This window comes from Periplaneta americana, chromosome 17 (genome assembly GCF_040183065.1).
Source record: "Periplaneta americana isolate PAMFEO1 chromosome 17, P.americana_PAMFEO1_priV1, whole genome shotgun sequence".
Taxonomy (NCBI): Eukaryota; Metazoa; Arthropoda; class Insecta; order Blattodea; family Blattidae; genus Periplaneta; species Periplaneta americana.
The window spans coordinates 9528822-9547420 of NC_091133.1; the positions used below are offsets into that span (position 1 = coordinate 9528822).

General features: G+C 37.0%; 1 protein-coding gene across 6 annotated transcripts in view; it reads left to right on the top strand.

Moving 5' to 3' along the window:
* LOC138693258 (zinc finger protein 596-like) overlaps positions 1 to 18599 on the top strand; it is a 50509-nt gene that overhangs the window by 13080 nt on the left and 18830 nt on the right. The window contains exons 6-7 of one of the 6 annotated variants that reach the window (XR_011330266.1): positions 14401 to 14498; positions 17248 to 17823. The exons of 1 other annotated variant lie outside the window; for it this stretch is intronic. Coding sequence is in view for 3 of the 5 variants with exons in the window: in XM_069817094.1 (XP_069673195.1) it covers positions 7140 to 8091 (952 nt within the window). In the remaining 2 variants the exon portion in view is untranslated. Of the gene's footprint in view, positions 1 to 5574; positions 6964 to 7139; positions 9159 to 13274; positions 13859 to 14400; positions 14499 to 17247; positions 17824 to 18599 lie in introns of those variants that run through there. 4 more of the 6 variants (XM_069817095.1, XR_011330265.1, XM_069817094.1 and 1 more) reach the window with 4 other exon arrangements.

Here is an 18599-nt window from a genome sequence, read left to right on the forward strand (position 1 = left end):
TATGGGTCCGACAAGTTAGCATATAAATGAAATAAATATAATAAATCCTTCAATATCTGTCTCTTTTAATCTAATGAGTAGTAGAAGAGAATTACATTAGGTCATTACACAATAAAAATATGACTAGCGCTTTCGCCAATTAAAGGGCATCTTCAGGTCTAATTAGCATATGGTAATACTTTGAGCATAAAGACGTAGGTAAAATGCAACATAATAAAATATGATAAAATACAAAATTATGAATGACTGCACAAACAGAAAGCAATGTGATAATAATAACTTGAAAAAGGCGTGGTAGTTGTGGTAATTAAACCTCATATAGAGTTTATATGTTAAAATACAGAATCTGTGCCTTGAACAGAGGTCTGCAAAAACATGTGTTCAGCTTATGAGTATAAAGATGACACAGTTAAAATGGGTAAAAAGTTGCAATAGTCATCACGACGCAAAGAATGGTTGCGTGTTGTGAATCTGTAAGAATCAATAGAAAGTGTTTGAGTAAGGAAAGTAGACATATACGGAGCAAAAGAAAGTTGTCTAGCAATAAAACACTTACGAAATTTTGGAACTGTAGGAAGAATCAATGTTGCATAGCCAGTTGCGTGGTGTTGACTTGTGCATTGACATATGAGAGAACCACATCATGATGTAAGTGGAGGGGGTACGTGTTGCAGTAAGAAGAGCTCCTATTGGCTAATTTGAATAAAGAGTTATTAGGATTAGGTAGTTGTTCATTAAGTAAAGAAATATTATTACCAAGAGATTTAGCTATGTACTTGCATTTTGCACTCCTTTAACAGCTTACATCCCAACTTGAGATTTACTCTCGAACGCGAAACCAAATTTTAAAACTATTAGAAAATCTAATAGCTTTGATTACGATATTTTCAGAAAGCCCACAAATACTTCTCATACCATTCATAATCAATCTAGCCACCCTCAATCTCATAAACGTAGCACGTTCACATTTCTAATTGATAGATTACTGAAAGTTCCCCTTTCTAAGAAAATTATCTGAAAGAATACAAAAACATAGTGGGGCTTGCAATAGAAAATGGTTTTAATAAGAAAATGATAGACAGACTTCTTTTCAGAAGGAAATCACTCTTAAATAAGAAATCAGATACCACACTTCCTGCTTTAACAGATACTAAAAACCAAAATATTGGAATGTAATGTCTTTTTATAATAATGTGTCATACAAGTTACTTAACTTTTTGAAAAAAGAAAATGTAAATGTCACCTTTAAAACTGGTAACAAACTTAATAATGTTATTCCTAATAATATTGGAACTCTGATAAATATGCTCGTGGAGGAGTATATACGCTGCATTGTAAGAATTGTACACAGAAATATATTGGCCAAACCAAAAGGAATTTCAAAACTAGATGTTCAGAATATAAAGCAGATTTTTGTCATAGACGTAATAGATCAAAATTCGCATGCCACTTAATTGAGAATAACCATAAACTTAAAAAAATGTCAGATGCTTTACAAATTTTAAAACCTATCAACAACGGGAATATCAATTTAGTTGCAGAAGAATTTTACATAGCTAAATCTCTTGGTAATAATATTTCTTTACTTAATGAACAACTACCTAATCCTAATAACTCTTCATTCAAATTGGCCAATAGGAGCTCTTCTTACTGCAACACGTACCCCCTCCACTTACATCATGATGTGGTTCTCTCATATGTCAATGCACAAGTCAACACCACGCAACTGGCTATGTAACATTGATTCTTCCTACAGTTCCAAAATTTCGTAAGTGTTTTATTGCTAGATAACTTTCTTTTGCTCCGTATATGTCTACTTTCCTTACTCAAACACTTTTCATTAACTCTTACAGATTCACAACACGCTACCATTCTTTGCGTCGTGATGACTATTGCAACTTTTTACCCATTTTAACTGTGTCATCTTTATACTCATAAGCTGAACACATGTTTTTGCAGACCTCTGTTCAAGGCACAGATTCTGTATTTTAACATATAAACTCTATATGAGGTTTAATTACCACAACTACCACGCCTTTTTCAAGTTATTATTATCACATTGCTTTCTGTTTGTGCAGTCATTCATAATGTTGTAATTATCTCACATTTTGTTGCATTTTACCTACATCTTTAAGCTTAAAGCATTATCATATGCTAATTAGACGTGAAGATGCCATTTAATTGGCGAAAGTGCTAGTCATAATTTTATTGTGTAATGAACTAATGTAATTCTCTTGTACTACTCATTAGATTAAAATAGACACTTATTGAAGGATTTATGTATTATACTCATTTCATTTGCTGTGAACTGATAAGTGATAGCGTATTTTTTGTAACATTTGTAAGCAAAACTCATACAATAAGGGAGCTCCAAATTTCATTTCCGTATCTGTACACACTAGTATGATCCTATAAATTTCTCTTGCACATCGCGATGCTCACTCAAACCACAGTTGCCCTCAATGTTGAATCTGATTGACAGCATTTCGTAGCATTGCCCATGTTCTTGACATGCCCAGTTTACATTAACGATACTATGAGCCAGAGACTTATGCTAATGTTATCTGTAGTTAGGCCATGAAACAGTATACCTTGTGAGAGCCAGCCGAATGTTGACATCTGCCCTCGCTACAAGCATAAGGGGTCCAAAATTGTCTATGCAAATATGTATATCAATAGGCCTCTTAGAATTATCTCGTCACAGCACAGATCAGTGCTGCCACTCATTTGATTTGTAATTGCGATTTCGGAACTTTATTTGTCTTAAGAAGGAATGATAAGCTTAGAGAAGCCATATTGAACAATTTTGATGAGAGCTGGGATTAATATCGGAATTTCTCTTGATCGAAAAAATATATTGCATCTATTCATTATTTACTTTTCATATCATAGATCCATGTTCTTAAAAATAAAATGAAGGCAACCACAAATGTAGTAGCCATACTTCGTAACTCCTATGTGTCACGAGTAAACTACTGTTGATATCGATGTAAAAATTAATAGTTTTCAAACACTACTTACGAGGCGTGATCAGAAAGTAAGGTTACAAAGCCTGCAGTGTAACGTGTACATTTTATTTCATACAACCTTTATAGCCACTAGATAGTACATACATTAGGTTATTTTTCGACATAGTCTTCTTATCTGTTTAGGCACTTGTCGCTTCATGGGATGATTTTGAATATTCCCTCTTGGTAAAAATCATGTCCTTGCGTATTCTGCCACGTTGTCGCGTATTGTTTCCCATCCTCATCTGAAGTGAATCGTCGGCCTCCTAGGTGCTTCTTCAAGTAAGGAAAGAGATAAAAGTCGCTTGGATCGAGGTCTGGGCTATAGGAGGATGGTGGATGATGTTCCAGCGAAACTGCTTCAACAGGTTAGTGGTCTTCTGGCTCTATGAGGTCGCGCGTTGTCGTGAAGGAAGATGACGCCCTCGGTGAGGCGTCCTGGCCGTTTCCTCCTGATTGCTTCGCGCAATCGTGTCAAAGCCTCGCAGTATCGTTCAGCGGTCACTGGGTGCCCTCTTTCCAAAAACTCTACGAGTATGACACCCGCGCTGTTCCAAAACACTGTGGTCAGCACCTTCCCGGCAGATGGCGTCACCTTCAACTTCTTTGTTTTGGAGGGGTGGGGTGTTTCCACTCCATTGATGACCGCTTACTGCTGGAGCCTGTGAACTTCAGCCGCGGTTACATATTTCGCCCAAAGAAATCGAATTACTGACCGGATTTCACTGCGGTGATCACAAACTAACATTACAAGACCAATATTCCTGGAGTTTCGTCCATTACAGAGAAATTCGTAGTGTGCGTACATGCGGTTGGCAACAGTGCAGAGTTTCAGCTGGTAGAGGTTTACAGAGAGACTGTAATGTCTCATCAGCATGTCGCAGAATGGTGTGGACAGTTTGCAGCTGGTAGAGAAAACGTCACCGACAAGAATCGCAGTGGCCGACCCTGTACGTCATTATCAGATTTGAACACAGCTCGCGTGGAGGAGCTAATTCAGAAAACAGGAGGGTCACGTTACGGCATATGACGATAGAATTGGGAATATCATTTGGAAGCGTTCGTCATATTGTTCACGATATTCTGCAGTACCGCAAAGTTTGTTCGCGATGGGTTCTTCGAAATCTGTCCAACCAACGCAAGGAGAACCGCATGGGGGCAAGTCTGTAACTTTTGCAATGGTTTTCCACGGAAGGGAACAGTTTTCTTCACCACATTGTCAGGGGTGACGAAACATGGCTCCACCACTACACCCCCAACAGTGCAACGGTGGGCCTCTATTTAATTTGAATAATTAGTATAAATAATACATAAATAATACTTAAATGATTTAGTTTTACCCTGCCGTCAAACGTATGATGGGGTCGATAGTTTCATGGGTGAGGTGGAACAAAAGAAAACACTCAGAATAAATAATCAACTATCTGTTTACATTTATTAGTTGGCACTTTCGGTAATTAGAAAATGAACAAAAAGGATGCAGTAGAAAGAAAGCCACCTATAACCCTACCAATGTATCGGAACTGGCTTGCTAATAAATCGTCACTCAACTGGCATTGACCATTACACACAATAGTAACACCATCTGTACTAACAGATTATAAGTATATGTTACTTGATAGACAAGTCCAAACTTGTTGAAAATGGCAGGAAGTACTAATACGAAAGCAAACACAACCAATGTAACATATACACTTGAGGAATGCCAGCGTATTCTTTAAACAAAACTGAATTACCTAATATATAGATAGATAGATAGATAGATAGATAGATAGATAGATAGATAGATAGATAGATAGATAGATAGATAGATAGATAGATAGATAGATAGATAGATAGATAGATAGATAGATAGATAGATAGATAGACAGATAGACAGACAGACAGACAGACAGACAGATTTGCAAAAACATGTGGAACATGTATGGCATCGTCATATACAATTTAAAATACATGATATCATACAATGGATACAAATTAAGATACATGAATATTAAAAAACTCATCGACATCATACAATGGATTTGCTAATAATATAGTCCTAATTCGTGTCCTAAACACTAGGAATGGAAGATTCCTTATATCAACAGGTAGACTATTAAATCATTTAAAAGCAAAGAATAGAAAACTGTTTTGAGTAATACTGTATTTACATTTGTCAATATATAAATTTGTATTATTTCCTGTAGAATATTTATGAACAGACGTACATGCTATGTAATCATTAATGTTATTCCGAATGTAAAGGAGACAGGCCAATACATACATAGATGGCAATGTCAAAATTTGTAACCTTATGAAAAGAAGTTTGCAATGAGTGGTATTTGGTACTCCATGAATTAATCTTAAAGCTTTCTTTTGTAATATGAAAAGAGCTTGAGCAGAAGTATGGTGACCCCAAGGAATAATACCATAATTTAAATGACTTTGTATATTGCTATGAAATATGTAAACAATACCTTGTTAGGTAAATTATTCCTACCCTGTATGAAAACAAGTATACTTATATTAATCAAAGAAACATACAATTACTGATATAGAAAAAACCTGTTATGATCCCTGGTAGGCCAGTCTCGAAACCAAGCAAAAATGGTCTCTCTTCAACTCTCATGCCACCGTCATCACACAGCACAACACTCCACAGCCCGGCCACGCTTCTACATGTAGTTGGCGACTATCCCAGATCGAGTCCCGACTACAGCAGTTCACGTCTCTGCCCGGACCGGATTATCTGTGATCCCATCACAGCCGCTAAACAAAAACCCCTTAACTGTCCACGGCTGTCACACAACCATCATCTTCGAGCGTCGACCCCAGACTTCACCGCGTCAAGCGTCCCTCTCAGGAGAACCGACGCTAATTAATAATGTGAATAGGGCCAATTAAAATCTAAAGGCCACGTGAGAAGTAAGAGACCATGAATGGCGGAAAGAAAAGAAGCTATCTATAAAAGGAAGGAAGAGACCTAAAATGGCGAAATAGAATGCCATCTATGAGAAGTAAGGGTAACTAACAACAAGAAAAATGACATAAATAAGAAAGAAAAAAAAAGAAAAGAAAGAAAGAAACACAGAGAGCCGAAACTAAAACGGCACAACAGTAAGCAGTCGTCAATGGAGTGGAAATTCCCCAATTCTTCAAAGACAAAGAAGTTTAAGGTGACGCCATCTGCCGGGAAAGTGCTGACCACAGAGTTTTGGGACAGCGTGGGTGTTATGCTTGTAGAGTTTTTGGAAAGAGGGCACACAGTGACCGCTGACCGATAATTGCGAGGAAGCAATCAGGAGGAAACGGCTAGGACGCCTAACCGAGGACGTCATCTTCCTTCACGACAACGCGCGACCTCGTAGAGCCCAGAAGACCACTAACATGCTGAAGCGGTTTTGCTGGGACATCATCCACCATCTTCCCTATAGGCCTGACCTCGCTCCAAGCGACTTTTATCTCTTTCCTTACTTGAAGAAGCACCTAGGAGTCCGACGATTCACATCAGGCGAGGAAGTGGAACAATACGCGACAATGTGGCTGAATACGTAAGAACAGGATTTTTACCAGGAGGAAATATTCAAACTCATCCCACGAAGCAACGAGTGCCTAAACAGATAGGGAGACTATGTCGAAAAATAACCTAATATATATACTCTCAGTTCGCTGTATTAGTTGTATGAAATAAAATGTACACGTTTCACTGCAGGCTTTGTAACCTTATTTTCTGATCACTCCAAGTATTATCTATTGCTCTGGAGTAAGGGTTAGCACATCTGACCGTGGAACTAGCAGTCCGAAGTTCAAATCTAGGTTGGGACAAGGTATCTGATTAGAATTTTTGTCTGGGGTTTTCCCTCAACCCATTTCGAGCAAATGCTGGGTAAATTTCGGCGCTGAACCTTTGATTCGTATCGCTAGAATTATGACCTTCGTCTAACTCTCATGTTACGCTACCATCTAGTTGATAATTCTTCCTAAATTTCCAACTAAAAACGACTATCAGATTTACCTTTAGTGGTTTCATATACATTGAAATATTTTTCGGTATTATTTACTAATTAGGAAGTATAATACAGTTTTGTTTTTGGTAATTTGTTATGCTTTAGTATTTATTGCTTGGACTAAGAACACTTTTCTCCACAGCATTGAAGTGGCATCTACCTGCAACAGTACTGCAGAAAAAGAGTGCCTGCAGAGAGGTGAGAAAGTATTCAAATCGATGACTTTGAAAAGGCATGCACGCGTACACAAAGGCGAGAAGCCATTCAGTTGTGATACATGTGGAAAAATGTTTTCGACGTCTTCTGATCTAAGTAGGCATGAACGCTTACATACAGGGGAGAAGCCATTTAGCTGTGATTTATGTGGAAAGACATTTTCGGTATCTAGTAACTTGAAAAAACATGCACTCGTTCACACAGGCGAGAAGTCATTCGGTTGCCAAATGTGTGGAAAGAAATTTTTACGATCAGCTGATCAGAGAAGACATGAACGCTCACATACAGGGGAGAAGCCATTCAGCTGTAATGTATGTGGAAAGACATTTCCGGAATCTAGTAACTTGAGAAAACATGCTGTCATACACACAGGAGAGAAGCCATTTAGTTGTCATATATGTGGAAAGAAATTTTCGTTACCAGGTGTTCAGAAAAGGCATGAACGTTCCCATACAGGAGAGAAGCCATTCAGCTGTAATGTATGTGGAAAAACATTTCCGGAATCAAGTAACTTGAAAAACCATGCTGTCATACACACAGGTGAGAAGCCATTTAGTTGTCATATATGTGGAAAGAAATTTTCTCGATCAGTCTATCAGAAAAGGCATGAACGTTTACATACAGGGGAGAAGCCATTCTGCTGTGATGAATGTGGAAAGACATTTCTGGAATTCAGTGACTTGAAAAAGCATGCTGTCATACACACAGGTGAGAAACCGTTTAGTTGTTATATATGTGGAAAGAAATTTTTGCGATCATCTGATCAGAAAAGGCATGAACGTTCACATACAGGGGAGAAGCCATTCAGCTGTAATGTATGTGGAAAGACATTTCTGGAATCCGGTGCCTTGAAAAAGCACGCTGTTATACACAGGTGAGAAGCCATTTAGTTATATGTGGAAAGACATTTTCGCAATCTATTCATCAGAAAGTTCACGAACATGTGCACCTACACGGAGAAGCAGTTGTGTTGTGTGGTGTGGAAAGACATTTTCGGAACTGAGGAACTTTAGTAAAGGAATGTGGTTAGAGAAGTGTGTGAGACTTTACTTGGTACTTGCTGCCACTACCTCATTTAAATCATAGTGACTAAGGATCGAAATATGTAATTAGTTTTAACTTGATCATTGTTGAATTACATGCTTCAGTATATTTTTATTTTATTGGGTTATTTTACGACGCTGTATCAACATCTAGGTTATTAACGTCTGAATGAAATGAAGGTGATAATGCCGGTGAAATGAGTCTGGGGTCCAGGACTAAAAGTTACCCAGCATTTGCTCGTATTGGGTTGAGGGAAAACCCCGGAAAAAACCTCAACCAGGTAACTTGCCTCGACCGGGATTCGAACCCGCCACCTGGTTTCGCGTCCAGACGCGCTGACCGTTACTCCACAGGTGTGGACGCTTCAGTATATATTGGATGTTACCTGTGAGTGTATCTGTATGTCTCTTTCTATGTATTTCTCTGTCTTTCATTTTCTGTTTCTTTTTCTCTCTGTCCATCTATCCTCTTGTACAATTTTCTGCGTCTGTGTATTTGTTTCTTTTTCTCAAATATTTTGACTGTATATCGATACATTCTTATATCCTTGCAGCCACGAATCCAGCTGTTTTCGAATACTGAATAAACGTTTGAAAGGAACTTTTTAGGATGTTAACTTCTTTTTAAAAGATTCGGTCTCATTTTCATATTTTCAGTCTCCAAACTTTAAGAGTGGATCAGAATAATGTAATCTCTCCATAACTTGTTTTGGAAGTATTATTATATTTCACATCATTGTATAAAAAATCATTTGCTCGAGATTTTTAATATTGTCAGTCTTTCTCATTTATTATACTGGACAATGAAAAACAAACTGTCATGGAGAAATCCACGAAAGAAAGGCAGCTGCGAAGAATCTGTTAATTCTGGAAAATATGTGTACTAAAATAGTAGTTCTCTCGTAGCCCACGCCAAAGTAATGCCACAAAATTACTCGTATACCTACGCTGCTTAATGATGGTAACATCCTCTCAAGCTATATATTTTCTGTCAGTGAAACTGCAGAAATATTTGCCAGAAAATATTCTTGCATTAATCAATAAGAAAATGCAGTGTATGTAACTTATACCTCAATGAGTATTAATATTTTGCTAAGTGTCACATTCATGTGACAATTACACCATAATGGAAGTAATTGCAAGTTTCTCCTATTTAGCTGATATTTTAAGTTTTGGATTTTAACTTCTAGAAGAAATTTGTTGTCTCTATGATCGGTACTCTGTAGAGAACTATAGGCCTTACGGTAAAAGAAACGTGTTATTACTTCAACTCGCCATATCAGGCTGTCAAAATCTGTAACAGGAAGAACCTAGTGCTGTGAACCTCAGCAAAAATTGTTTTTATGCAACCACCCGAATATCACTACATAGCGAAATGTACAGTATGGTAAGAGCATCTTTATATGAAATTGCTTTCTATCTGTTTTCTAAATATATTTGCAAAAGTCTGTCTTTTAACTTTACTTTGGAATGTCAAAAATATGGAGTTCCTACATTTAATTTTTTAGTTTCCCCAACAGCTTTCAAGTTTCTTAAAATTATAATTTTTTTGCCTTTTTGTATATTTGTTCTGTTACTTTTTTCATTATATAACTAGTGAATTCCTGTAAAATCATATATTTAAACTTTATTTGGAAAACTATAAATTGGGGTTGAAGTCCGCAGTATTTTTGAGGGGAGTCAAAAGAATAAAATATATAGTACTTTACATACAATGCGACAAAAATTCCATTTGAGCTCATTTATTTTTTTAGTTAGAATTTATTTTGTACATAGCCAAGAGTGTATTAGGGACTAACAAAAGATTAGATCTGGTTTACGTTTTTATTTAGGAGTAATGAATAATAATCATTATTGAAACTAAGACCGTAAAGCGGGGTGACTTTGAACAGTAATTTAGCGCCTTTCTAAATTAAAAATGTTAAAATGTTATGTTTTATTTAACGACGCTCGCAACTGCAGAGGTTATATCAGCGTCGCCGGATGTGCCAGAATTTTGTCCCGGAGGAGTTCTTTTACATGCCAGTAAATCTACTGACATGAGCCTGTCGCATTTAAGCACACTTAAATGCCATCGACCTGGCCCGGGATCGAACCCGCAACCTTGGGCATAGAAGGCCAGCGCTATACCAACTCGCCAACCAGGTCGACTCTAAATTAAATGCTGTACCCTATTGCGAAAGAACTGAACTAGTTTATTGACAACTTAAACAGTTTTATCGCAATTGGGTACAGCATTTAATTTAGAAAGGCGCTAAATTACTGTTCAAAGTCACCCCGCTTTACGGTAATTTAAAAAAAATTGTTGGATAACTGGCAGAAAACAATGAGTAATTTTTCTTTGTTTCAAAGTAAGGCACCTTCTTGCGAGATAGAAATCTTCCTCTGATGAATCTGTTTCTGTTTCTTGACCACAGCTTTAGATGCTTCCTTCACCAGTTTGATATTTCATTCCACTGCTTGCATGTGGCATGAGAAGAGTGGAACTCTCTCCTGGTGCGAAATCACACTCAACAATACTTTTCAACTTACCAAGAGAGAATTCTTTTGTCAAAGGTGGCTCACCTACTTTCAAGCTTTGCCACAATATGACTTCAATGTAGTCTACAGTCTTAAAATTTAAAACAGAAATTACAAATTTTCGTATTCCTATAATTTTATGCTGAGCTCTTGCCTTCAGAATAAGACTGTGGGCTAGTTCACATATTGATTTTCTTTCGTCAGCTAACATGCATAACAGAAGGTTCTCTGGATGCCCAAAATATCCATTCCTTTGAATAACTGGGTCGATTAGTTGTTTCAAATTGTCACTAAAATAACGACTTCGTTTTATGGGTGACCATAAGTGGTTTACTCCTTTCATGCATGAAGAATAATTAGTCTTAATCTCAAATCGCATTGGTTCATACACTTTCATTTCAAATTCTGCCATAGTTCTGAGATTTTCATTTGGATTCAGTGTTGCAACATACAGACGCAAAATTCTCTTTGCAGTTTTGAGCTATCTTGAATGTGAATGTTAACCCAGAGCCCTTTCCTGCAAATCCAGTGAACATTTTTCTGTCACTGTAGCCATCATTATTATCAATTAGATATTTTTGAACTGCACTGAGATCTACTTCATCCATTACCGAAGGCTGACTGGTAGAAATACTTTTCAATTATATAACGGGAAATTGCTTCCCTAGTCGTCCTGAGAAACAATGGGGTCCTGTAGTGTGGCCATCTAGATGTTGCAGCAAATGACGTAAGGCATGAAGCTGACATTAACCATTGCAATTCGGTTCTACCATAAGATGTATGACATCTCCATTTGATCCACTGTGCCACCGCAGTCAACAACTGATAACTATTACAGATCTATTGAATTACCTTTCAAGTAGTTCATTATGCTGATTTTTATGGTTTTTGCTGACCCGATTCACATGCCTTCTGGGCTATGTAAATAATTCCAGGTTGTGATATTAGTACATAGTGGCCTTATTTAATTACATCATACCTGAGAGTTTTCTGATTATACCAAATTTTCTTATAGATTGAGGTTTCTGTGACACTTCAAGATAAAAAAAACAGGTGACCAAAATAAGCAGAGTCTTTTAACATGTATTTTTTTTTTTTTTTTTTTTTTGTTTTTTACATTTGCCTGGAATTCTGTTCAGCTTAAACCACTGGAGAATGTTCTCTCGCTAAAAAATCTGAATCTCCAAATTTTGTGAAAATTTCAAAATATTAAGGCGGAGAAAAATAGTTTGCATTTTTCTTTATGATATCACTCCACAAATTATCCCTGGTATAACATTTTCATTCCATAAACTTCACATTTTCACTCCACACTGTATAGTAAATAATATCAATAATGAAATTGAGCAATGGGTCCAAAATTAAAGCAAGCGATAAAATAGATGAGAAGATTTAATATATAACAAAAATCTAAGAGCAACTACTGATAACCTAGCAAACCAGCAGTTGCAAAATTCAGGCTTTCTGCTGCACTTGACTGTCTCGCCAATCACCTCCGGATAATTGGTATACTTCGTTCACCAAACTATATTCTTTGTAACCTCGCAGTGAAGAAATGTACGAACAACAAGAAGTTTGTGCAGGAATTGAAAGAGAGACATCCTTGGTTACAAGATATTGTTAATGGCTTTAGTGTCATATTAGCGCGCTAAATAACACTAACTTTGTTATTTAAATGCTTCAAAACACTCTTTTTAATACTCTCTTTAACAAATTCTCGTTATGGAGAAATAATTATTGCTATGTTACGTATGAGGGCACCATGTGCTCTGCAATACTATATCGGACACGTCGTAATATTAATTTTAAGTGTTTTCATGTACATAGTGCGAATCCTGTGTTACATTATTGCATGGGTTTTTGTCATCTGATTTGAATTTAAGAGTGACAGACGGAATGCCTTCTGTATTATGTGAATTCTATGTTCTTAGGTCAGTACCTGAACATTTGTCTCAAATGTTAATCACGTGTTGCTTTTGTGCCTTTCTGTAAAGGTACACTTTTACTGTCATAAGAAATGATATTCACGCATTATATAACATAATATACATATGTAATCCCCTTTTGATATAGAATATGTGTTTCCACACTCGAGTTTGCGCACATATTCAAGATACTGTAGTAAAAAAAAAAAGTTACAGATTTTAAAATGTTTATTGTAACAAAACTGTGGGTCAGAGATGTATGCTACTGATGTCAGGTCTCATCCCTAGAGGAAAGAGTCATCCATAGTTGCGTTTATAAGTAACCATGCCATATGGCAGTGGTGCATGTTCAAGTCCGTACGGGCTGAAGCACGTGGTGGGGAGATTCCTTTATGCGCAGGTTAAATTTCTTCCCCTACTAAAACGCATCGAAGGAGGGAAACAGTGCAAACGTTGTCCATGCATATATGATGATGATGATGATGATGATCATCATCATCATCATCATCATCATCATCGTCGTGAATTCTATTCTGCATGTGTACGTGAAAATGTACAAGTTACGAAATGTTTCGTCAAGTAGGCCGTGACTAGGAATATATTATATATACAAACAACGATCATAACAAGGAGATGTGCAAATGTCATGTGCAAACGGTTATTTAGTAAGTCTATGGTCCCGATGTACTGTTCTCCAACCAGGAGATCAACCGTGAAAGGAATGTGCTTACTATTGCGTCATCTATTGGAGCGAAGTAGATAGATAATATTACCGTTATGACGTCAGTTTAAAAACCATGCGCTCTCCTGCATGTATTATTTCCTGTATGGAGATATTAAAAGACCAGGAGATTAACAGTGATCTAATTTTGTAACTAGGGTAGTATCAATACATGTGTGTATCAATGTTATTGTTTGTGCTGTGAGAGCTAGCCAATGCAGATGCGAGTACCCACGTGTGTGATCTTACGACATCAACATTCATTCACAGCATTACCCTGCTTCGTCTCAGTCCCCAAAGTCTTTCTCGTGCTTGGAGTACAGTACTCCTCTGTCTAATAACACGCGTAGCACGGCCTCCTTGATTATATTATCCAGAATAACAGTTTGTATTAATATTGGACGCGGCTAATTCTTCGGATTAAAACTTGAAACAGGTATGTAAGTGTATAGTATTATTCTCAGAGGTAAAAATATTGTTACATTGCATTCTATATAATTGTAAGTTGCATAATCAATTATTATTCTCAATCGGACAATGTTCTAAACTTGTACAGAATTTATGTTGTAAACAGCATCTATACACTTTTCGTGTGCATTTCAGTCCATCTAGTCTTTGTGGTGTTGGTCGCCTCATAGTGCAGTAATGTATTTAACTTTTGCACTTGTATATAAAAATTGGATAACAGGAAGTCATATTTACATTTGAAACTTTTATGCTATACACACTGTTGTTTTTCATTATCGTTGAATAGAATAACACATGTCTGTGGTTAATATCTTTCTGACAACTTCAGTCTTCATTTCCCCGGCTTCGTTTGTCGGGGAAATACTTTAACATACCCAGAATCAACATGCTTATCTGTTCTCGTTTGCGTCTGTGTACTACGCAGATGTGGAATTATTATTACACGTGGTAGTATATCGAAATAACTGACATAGTGCATGTCAACTTAAGTGTCATTATTTTCTTTTTCAGCGGTGATGGACGTGATCAAGATAAAATCTGAGATCGACCCTCTGGGAATTGAAAGAAGTCATAACTCAGATATAGAAGAACATAAAAATTTATCTGAGGTAGCCTATATTGTTAGTAATTACCATTTAACGTTTATTGTCTAAATACTTATTTAGAACAATATAGCCTAGGTTATTATGTGGGTGGAAAACATCCTGCAATAAACCTGGATGAGACAGCCCACACAGGGCCAAGTTAGATCAACCGACTGGTGCACTCAAGTCAGCGTACGTCAATGATGGTGCACTGTAGTCGAATCAGTACATAGTATTTTATGATAATCATGATCTCCCCTACCGATATAGCTGATCCGGGGAACCAGATTTCGCTACCTATTGTGTTGCTCAAACTCATCAGAATCCTGGGTGGTTAAAGTTTCGTGACAAATTTCTTCTCCGAAGTAGACTTCTCGGCTATCGCGCCTGAAAAATTCATTTCTCAAAGTTGTGGAATAGGTGTTTGCGATGGCTTGCTGTTATTTTCATGAGCGAGGGTATGTTGCTGCTTAAAACATAGCACTGATTTATTTCTTACCTTGGTCATAGTTTTGAGTTACAGATGAAATAGCGTCCATACGAACTTGTCTTGCTGTAGTAATGTAATGAGAGATGTCATAGGGCAGACATAATTTCGGCTTGAATCAGTATTTAAGAGAATAACTGTACTATATTGGGCACTGATTAATCTCAAAAGAAACATAGGGTGCGCTTCCGAACAGGGGCAGTGGCATTTCCTCTAAGGTTAGAGTCTAGTTGAGGTGTGTGTATATTAATCGAAAAAATATATATAAACATTCCTATTCTGAGTATTTTCTAGCCCCTGTTTTTCGATTAATACAAACACACCTAAACTAGGTTCTAACCCTAGAGGAAATGCCACTGCCCCTGTTCGGAAGCATGCCCGAAACGTCTAGTACATTAACTCATTTTCAAAAATATTTCACATTTCCCGTTATACATTTTTTTTCATAATAACTTAATGATCGTTGAGAAGTGAAATATATTTGTATGATGAAATACAAAAAGAAGTAAGCATGTATTTGAACATAACAATATTATATTAGTGTTATTCTTTTACGCATATTTCACGCACCCAAATTATTTACTATATAATATAATAAATTAATTTCCTCGTATATTTCACGCATTTAATATTCGTGAAATACTGTAACAAGTACATGCTGAAACTTGAAGTAATGAGGTGTGTTATGTTGAGGAGCCCTGAATGTACGGTATCTTAAATGCCGTAACGAGGAGTGCATAGCGGTATTTGGGACAGGACAGCTACCTGTTACAGGCGCACCCTTCTCGTCTATGAAAGTCCTTTAAAAATACCGGTATAGGGTATTGACCTCCCCCTACCATTTGAATGGGGTTGGTTTGAAAGCTTTGTGTTGGATTGTATCAGTTGAGTTTGAGACTCGAAAAGGGAAACCTGTCAAAAGCCGTCTGTTAAAAGTTTTAACAATGAATGGTAAATCTCGATATTCGAGTCATACTGCGTCCTTCAAATTAAAAGTTATTGCGTATGCAGAAACACATGGCAACAGAGCAGCTGGACGTGAATTCACAGTTCCAGAATTTAATATTCGCTACTGGAGGAAACAAAAACAAGCTCTTCAAGAAACAAATACATCAAGGAAAGCATTTCGTGGGCCAAAAAGTGGAAAATTCCCTGATCTTGAAGACAAGTTACTAGGATATGTAAGGGAACTGCGTAGTTTTGTCATTTTTACCCTTAAAAATACCAGCTTGTGAAATTCCTCGCTTAATTCACGCACCCTTAATTTATAGATCGAAATTGCGGGAAAAAAGTGCGTGAAATATTCGAGTAAATAAGGTATTTTACTATTGACTGTAGAACATACTTGCACAAACAGCGCTCAACGAGCACGCATGCTGCTTCGGAGCAGGAGAGCCATTTCTACCGCTCGCCAAAATCAGAAGAAGGTACGTCAGAATGACATAAATTTGCTATAGGTAGAGGAGATAGAAACGACCACTCAGTTATCTAGTGGAGTGCAGTGTGTATTCTCAGTAACTGTTTCATGTTGCTTACCTATTACTACAGTACAGTATGGAGGAATCTAAAAGCTGGAAAAGTGATCATCCGGTAAATTTTTTTAATGTTGCATGGGGAAATGCTTATTTTTTCATAGCTACTGGAGTGAATACTCAGTGCCTTATCTGCCACAACATTTTGAAAGATAGAAAGAAACATAACATAAAATGTCATTACATAAAGATAGTTACGATTGTTTTGTTGCTGAAGATCGGAGTGGAAAGGTTCAGGAGTTGATAGCTGCATTATTACGCGACGTAGATAAAGTCGGTATTTATTTTTTATGAATTTGAAATACATTGTCTTAACAGAGGTATTTTCTTAATTACTTTTAATAATTCAGGTGAATATCGATGTTTATTATGTGTGACGTCCTCTTTCATGAAATCATACAGTTCAGTTATCATCTCCTGTACTTGATTGTACACTGTTTTCCCTATCAGTTTTGAAATTATATGTGGCATAGTGACAATATTAATTAATGCAATTGGTAACTAATAGAACACACACATATCCACCATACAATACTTTAACATTAACTCTACTTTTAATTAATATTATACTAATTATAACAGTGTCAGTAAGGAGGAAAACTGCGTTTGTTTTCAGAACATCCTCGCATAGGAAAGCAGCGGAGAGTCTCGTTCACTTCAAAATCCTTTGCAGGACCTGTAACAGTGGTTTTCTTCACAAGAATTACCAGAAAGTTAACTTTAAATATTTATATTTTTTGTTATTTACTTACAGGAATGTAACGAACCTATTATGTTAAATGAGGCAATCCTGCGTGCAAGTTACAAACTCGCATATAAGACTGTAGTAACTGGAAAACCATTTAGTGCAGGTGACTTTATAAAAGAATGCATGATTGAGGTGGTGGAAATGTTTTGTCCAAATGAAGTGCATCATTTCGAAGCAATTCCCCTCTCACGCATTACAGTCGCTCACCGCATTACGGAAATGGTACTGGACGTCAAACAGCTACTCATAAATAAGGCAACAGAATTCGTGGCGCATTCTTTGGCACTGGATGAATCAACAGACATGTCTGATATGGCTCAACTAGCCATATTTGTTCGTGGAGTTGACAACAATCTGCAAGTTACTGAAGAATTATTAGATTTTATGTCATTCAAAGACACCACAACAAGGCTGGATATTTTTGAGGATTCTGTAAATGCCTTTGGACTGCCCTGGGATCGTCTGGTGTCGGTAACAACTGATGGAACCCCGGCAGCGCGTGGTCAAAGATCTGCATTAATTGCCTTTGTGAGGGAAAAGGTTAAAAATTCTGGTGGCTCTGATCTAATTGCAATCCACTGTCTCATTCATCAGCACACTTTTTTTTTTTTTTTTGAAAATAGCCAAGGTCAGTGATGTGATGGAAACAGTGGTAAAACACATTAATTATTTAAGATCACATGGACTCACTCACCAACAATTTCAAGAATATCTCCGTGAAGTAGATACACAGTTTGGGGATGCTCTTTATTATTGTGCGGTCCGGTGGTTGAGCTGAGGCTAGATGTTAGAAAGATTCTTTTATCTTCACGACCAAATTTGGCAGTTTCTTAAAATGAAAGGAAAGCCTGCACCAGAACTCAGTGATCGTACTTGGACAGCCAACCTTGTATTTCTGGTGGATGTTACTAAACATTTTAATAATGTAAATATTTCTGATCAAGGAAAAGACAAGCTCTTTGTAGAGATGATGTACCAATTGCGGGCTTTTAGTCGTAAAATTGCACTTTTCATAAGTCAGTTACAAGAAGGTAATATGGTTCATTTTCCAACATGGAGCGGTGTTCAAATTCAAAGTGAATTAAATTCTTGGTTACAGTTTAGTATGGGCAGTCACTTTTAGGTAATCCCATGGTATGTGTCGAAAGTTGTAGTTTGCACCGGATTTACGAAATGCACTTCATTTTGTTTATTTTAAATTTTCTTCTTAATTCAGTTTCTTAGCCAAACTCCGCATATATGATTCCTTTTGCATGGGGCCAGTCGTTTGTGACTGGGCAAAGACTACTCAGTAGATCCTTTTCCATTATCCTCTATTCTGCAGTGGCATCTAAGTGACTCTTAGTTGGGAATGAAGC